A 6,400-nucleotide genomic window follows, 5' to 3' on the forward strand; every position below is an offset into this window, starting at 1 on the left:
CTGCCTCTATTTGTTTTTTCTCTAAAAATTATAAATAGCAAAGATTACCTAGTGTCAAAACTAATTTATTTTTAATTTTGTATTTTTTTCTCAATTACAGTTCACAGTAATGTCGAAGGTGAGTGGAAGGCAGCCATTGGGAAGAACAAAGGTGGCTATTAAAACAGTCCAAATGGATGATAGTATAAGTTAGGGAATGGCAGTAGTCTGGATGTAGGTAACAGATATGAGAGACACAGCAGCTTCTAAGATTGTTACCTTAACATAGGTAGAGGAGGGACAGGAGAGCTCATAGTGACTCCATGTCTTCAAGGATAGATAGTGATATCAACACTAGAACTAGGGGAATCATGAGAGGCTGCATTTTACTTTCTTTTCCATCAGAATCTGCTTTGTCATCAAGATCATCTACCATCACCCCTGAGATTCAGCTGCTCATGGCCTTCCTCACTGATAAGTCAAGACACAGTCTATCCAGTAAAGGAGAAGTCACTTTAGGCATTTGCAAAATAGAAAATTTAATGCAAGGAACTGATTGAGATTGGCATCAACAAGAGGCTGCTACCATGCCAAGGCTGGAAACACAAAGGGAGTTAGCAGTGCTCTAGGACATAGTGAGGAAACCCCTTATATCCATCACCTTCCTTCTCTCCATTCCCACCCTCCTGCCCTCTGATTAAATATACCTCCAGCTGAACACAGCTAAAAGCCAGCTGGCCAGGGAGCCTGAGAAAGCAGCTTGAAGGGTCAGTTCTGTGAGATAGAGTAGATCAGGGCAAGGAGGAATGCATCTCAGGATGAACACACCCAAGATTTAGCCAACTTCTTATATACCCTAATTGTTGAGGTAGAACTGCTAGTCAGAATCCCTACATTATATGAGATACTATCCTCATGAATAATACGAGATACCAGCTGAGAGGACATGGGAGCCATGTTCACCTCACTGAGGAGAAGGGGCAGAGAGAAGATAGTAAGTGGCCAGCCACATTTGTATCCACTCACCCCTCATCTTTATCATCCTTGAGCAGGTCCTCAGAGTTCCTAAGGAGGAACTATTCTTAAAGACCTGAAATCAAAGTTCATCTCACTAAAACAGTGGACAGAAAAGGAAAGAGAAAACCATATCCTTCTCTCTTAGTTGCTTATCTCTCTCATTCCTTGTCTTCCTTTTTATATTTGTCATTTTTCTTCTATTCATTACCCTCTTGTGCTCTACCTCCATCACATTTCTCCAATCCCTTTCTACATTTCCAATTTCTTCCACTGCCTGTCTATATCTCCTCCCTCCACCTCCAACTCATTCCTCCTGAGGAACTGCATTAGTTAACAAGTTGCTTGTTAGACATATTTTTAATAGTAAGTCTCATGTCTCTTGAAGCTAGATATTAGTTCCTTAGCAGAATAAACATTCAACAAAGCAGGTGTCAATTCAATAAAATAATATATCCCATCATCATTAAACTATTTATTCCTTTTTTGTTTGTTTATATGGTGAGATTTTGAGTAGTTTCTAAAATGGCCTTTATAACATCAGTTGGGGAATATGATAAAGAAAAGAATTATCAAATGGGAAATCAAGGTGCATGACACCAAACAACTTGAACATTATGTCAAACTCGTATTTTCCCATAAGCCATTAAAATAAAGCATATCTAGCCAAAACCGGTTTGGCTCAATGGATAGAGCGTCGGCTTGGGGACTGAAAGGTCCCGGGTTCGATTCCGGTCAAGGGCATGTACCTTGGTTGCGGGCATATCCCCAGTAGGGGGTGTGCAAGAGGCAGCTGATCGATGACTCTCTCTCATCGATGTTTCTAACTCTCTATCTCTCTCCCTTCCTCTCTGTACAAAATCAATAAAATATTAATAAATAAATAAATAAAATAAAATAAAATAAAGCATATCTCTTATAGCAGCTTCGTATATGCCCATAAATGAATAATATCAGCTCATAAGTAGAGCACCTTTACTCAACTTCTGATGAGTAATAGTTCCTTGAAGAATGAAGAAAGGAAATAGACTTTAGATTAGAAACATAAATTTCTGTCCTTCCCAGTTTCCTTCATGCTATGAAGCAGATACTATTCGCCATGAAGCGGAGGTTCTTCTATGACCTCATTTGGTGATGGAACTTTTAACCAAAATAGTGTCACCCCGACACGGCAACGTAAGTGACCACAGAAAGATCAAAGTGCTATAAAAAGAGAGAAGATAGCGTACTACTTCATCCATCTCACAGCAGCTACAAGCTCATCCATCTCCAGTGAATCAAGAGAAACTACAATGGCTTCTGTGAAAACTTCCTCCATGGTGAGTCCTGCACTAACGTGCAATATTCTTATTGATTTGGACCAGATGATACTTCTGGACCTTGGGCATGAAATTCTGGATTCTGATTATAGAGATCATGTACAATAGGAAATGAAAGCTTTGGTAGATACTTGTCATTGTATATCATGTTAAAGAACTGGTACATATCAGTTTTAAAAATGAGATTAAATCTGAAAGATAGCTATATTGGGGCTAAATCATGCAAAGAAGTGTCACATAATTCTGTGCAGTAAGAAATAATGTTTATTGGAAATCGACTCTCTGAGTACAAGTGATTTAATATAATTCTCCCACAGCACTTTTCTTTAATCCAAAATTAAAGAAATTAAATCCTTAAGGATTTAATTAATTGTGGCAATAACTTTTCTTTCCATTATCCTATTATTATACTACAATCTTGATTCACCAAACCCAAATATTATCATGAGATACAGTATAACTGTGGTTTAGAGTAAATGGTTTTTATATTCTTAAAATATCTCTTTTGAAATATAATTTGATTATAGAATTAATACATGTAAATTTAGAAAACTGTAAAATATATCTAAGAAAACATTCAGAGGATCCAGTTTTTGGCTGATATTTACCAATGATACTAACGGCATTTCTAACACAAATACTGATACCACCTGGATTTGCTATGGCCCTTTCTTAAGGGTACATTTGCTTTCACAAAGGGTTTCACAGAATGATAAGATAGAGCACAATGGCACAGAAAGACATTTCCTCCTAGAAAATCAAGGTCAACATTATCCCAATGACCTGACTGTGATGCATGTACTGACAGTATGATGACTTGTAATTTTTACAAAAATTACCACCAGCCAATAAATAATGTGCCTTTCCTAAATCAAAAGATGAATGTTTAGAACTGGTAAAAACTCTGTGGTCTTAATATTATTTTAGTCATCTAGCCAGGTTTTTATTTAACTGATCTGAAAATTTACAATAGATTGTCCTAGAATATAGTATGTTCTCTATGATTAGCAATACAATTGTTATCACAATTTGGTAACAAAAACCACTTATTAATCCAATTTCCCACCTATCTCTCTCCTTTCCCATTCAGTTCCAGTCACTGCTACTGCTGCTGAGTCTGGTGGCTATAGTAAAGGCAGCAATAGTATTTCCACGAAATCCAGAATGCCCAAATACTGACAAGAACTTCCCTCAGAGTGTGAGGGTCAACCTAAACATCCTTAATCGAAATGAAAAAGAAAATTCTAGAAGACCATCAGATCACTACAACCGGTCCACCTCACCTTGGAATCTCCAGTACGTAAGGACCCTATATGAAATCTGTTTTCTTCTACATTTTATGCATCAAACTGCCAGTTAAATCACTTAGAGGGAAATTTTTACTCACTCAGAATCATCAGTCACAGCTGGAAGAGCCATTGTGCAAAACAATGGTTCTCAAACTTCATTCCGCAAACTTACTTGCTAGAGCACAAGACAACCCTACCCCCAATACCCATCCTATTAGATGTCTTTGTCATTGACACCAAAAACCCACCCCAATTTGTGATGGTCTACATTCTAATATTTATGACACTCCAAGTCTATTTTTTATTTACTCTTTGGATTAATGCTTGAATTCTTTCTATACAAGGACCTCCATTGAGAAGATTTCTTGTAAATTACTAGTAATTAATGAGTATTTTTATGCATTTTGTCTTATCAGAACTTGAAATATGTAGCTTAAATCTCAGTGGAGAAAAAAGTATTATCTTGGGTATTGCCACCCTTTTTTAGGTTGGATAGCCTTGGTCTACATCCCAACAGATCTATATTTGATGTGTATTTAGACCCCCATGAAGAATTAAATTTAGACCCCCATGAAGAATTAAATTTAAAAACATATTTAGACCCCCATGAAGTACATCTAGTATTTAGACCCCCATGAAGAATTAAATTTAAAAACATATTCTGATAGTTTGGTTTTATGCAAATAAGCCTCAAATATGTGGCACCTGGAGATTTACCTGACTGTGGAGTTTTTTCTCCTCTTCCAATTACTAAGAATACTTCAAATACATCAATTAAAATTCAAAGCAGCCAGCTTGGTATGGCTGAGTTGTTGTGGGTGGACCATGAACCAAGAGTTAATGAGTTTGATTCCTTGTCAGGGCACATGTAGGGGTTTCAAGCTCCATCCCTAGTAGGGGATGTTCAAGAGGCATTCAATTGATGTTTCTTTCTCATTAATGTTTTTATCTCTCTATTTCTCTTTCTTCCTCTCTCTCTAAAATAAATAAAACATATTTTTTAAATAAATTTAAAAAAAAAAATCTCAAAGCAAATCATCAACTCAGCTGGAGGAGAGAGGAAATTAAGTTTTATATAGTGGCTAAAGCTTTTGTTTCTAGCACTTCTAATCAGCTCCTGGCTCTCTTCCAGGGATGTGTTGTCAGAAAAAAATTTTGATGCATTCCATATTCAAACTTTATTAAGTCAGATTAACAAATATTTTATTCCTAGATGATTCTCTTGGTCTTTATCCATCTATCAAATGTACCTATTGTAAATAAAAATATCCTCAATGTCAATCAAACTTAAATCCTTCTATAGTCTCAGTCTACCTTATTCTGTTCATTCTTCAAAGTAAATGGGAAAAACTGATCATTGCCTTTTCTTCATATTTCATGTGCTTAAAAATCCAAGTTTTCCTGAAACTACTTCTTTTTCAGACTAATAGCCCTTAGAGAATTTGCAATGACTATAGTTTGTCACCCTCTGAATTTGTCTTCCTTCAATTATTCCTGTTCGATTTCCTTCCCACTTTACCTGAAATTCACTTTCTTCCTGGCTTTTGTCTCTCCCTGTAGCCGCAATGAAGACCCTGAGAGATATCCCCGTGTGATCTGGGAGGCAAAGTGCCGCCACTTGTTCTGCGTCAATCCTGAAGGGGAGATCGACCACCACCTGAACTCCGTCGCCATCAAGCAGGAGATCCTGGTCTTGCGCAGGGAGCCTCGGCACTGCCCCCACTCCTTCCGGCTGGAGAAGATACTGGTGACTGTGGGCTGCACCTGTGTCACCCCCATTGTCCACCACGTGGCTTAAGATCCCAGCTCTCTGATTCTGTTAGGCTTTCTGGGGAGTAGACCTAGCCCCATTTCTGACCAATTCACTAGGGTTCTTAAATAAGTTCATTCAACTGAAATTTCATAGGTAACACTTTGGTTCAGAGATTGACTCTGAATCATCTTTCCCTCTCCCCAAGAAGGAAGGTTTAAACTAAGTACCATTTTGTTTCTTACTTGCTTTTCTAAGGGCTTTAAGTTATTTATGTATTTAAGAGGCCCTGAGATAATTCTGATGGTATAAGATTCCATTTCAATGAGTTACAGGCCTAATTTTATTTTATTTTTTAAGAAGACAATATTCCAGACTTGGGAATTTTATTATTTAAAAGGTAAAACCTATATTTATATGAGCTATTTATGAAACTATTTATATGTGTTAAGTCTTTAGAGGAAGATAGTGTGATTGTTCTGCCTAGAAAAATCCTACATAGAAATAAATGTCAGGTGAAAATTTCTGATTTTGTACTACATATAGATAAAGGATTTTCTCCTCTTTGTTTCTTAGGAGTACATAACATGGCTGGGGGGGGAAATGACTATACCTAATTTCATATTTATTAATTTAATTTTTTAAACTGTTGAGGTTTCACAAAAGAGCCAGTCTAATTCTCTGCTCTGTTAAACCCTTATAATAAAAACAATTTATAATAATAAAGTTTGGAAAGAAAATTTGTTTTCTTATTCTTTCTCATTAAAAGTACTTTGGCCAGCAGATACCGGTTTGGCTCAGTGGATAGAGCATCGGTCTGCGGACTGAAAGGTCCCAGGTTCGATTCTGGTCAAGGGCATGTACATTGGTTGCAGGCACATTCCCAGTAGGGGATGTGCAAAAGGTAGCTGGTTGATGTTTCTCTCTCATCGATGTTTCTAGCTCTCTATCCCTCTTCCTTCCTCTCTGTAAAAAATCAATAAAATATATTAAATAATAATAATAATAAATAAAAAATAAAAGAACTTTGGCCAGCTCAGCTCTTCCGT

At 36.8% G+C, this 6,400-nt stretch overlaps 1 protein-coding gene across 1 annotated transcript; it reads left to right on the forward strand.

Moving 5' to 3' along the window:
• Nucleotides 1-2,285: 2,285 nt before the first annotated feature.
• IL17A (interleukin 17A) lies at nt 2,286-5,399 on the forward strand (the record flags this gene model as incomplete). Its single annotated transcript, XM_084890835.1, has 3 exons — nt 2,286-2,312; nt 3,409-3,608; nt 5,162-5,399. The coding sequence occupies 3 exons, from the start codon at nt 2,286-2,288 to the stop codon at nt 5,397-5,399; spliced, it is 465 nt and encodes a 154-aa protein (XP_084746961.1).
• Nucleotides 5,400-6,400: the final 1,001 nt, after the last annotated feature.

Source organism: Pipistrellus hanaki, assembly GCF_964339955.1.
Source record: "Pipistrellus hanaki genome assembly, chromosome: 7".
In the NCBI taxonomy this organism is placed as follows: Eukaryota; Metazoa; Chordata; class Mammalia; order Chiroptera; family Vespertilionidae; genus Pipistrellus; species Pipistrellus hanaki.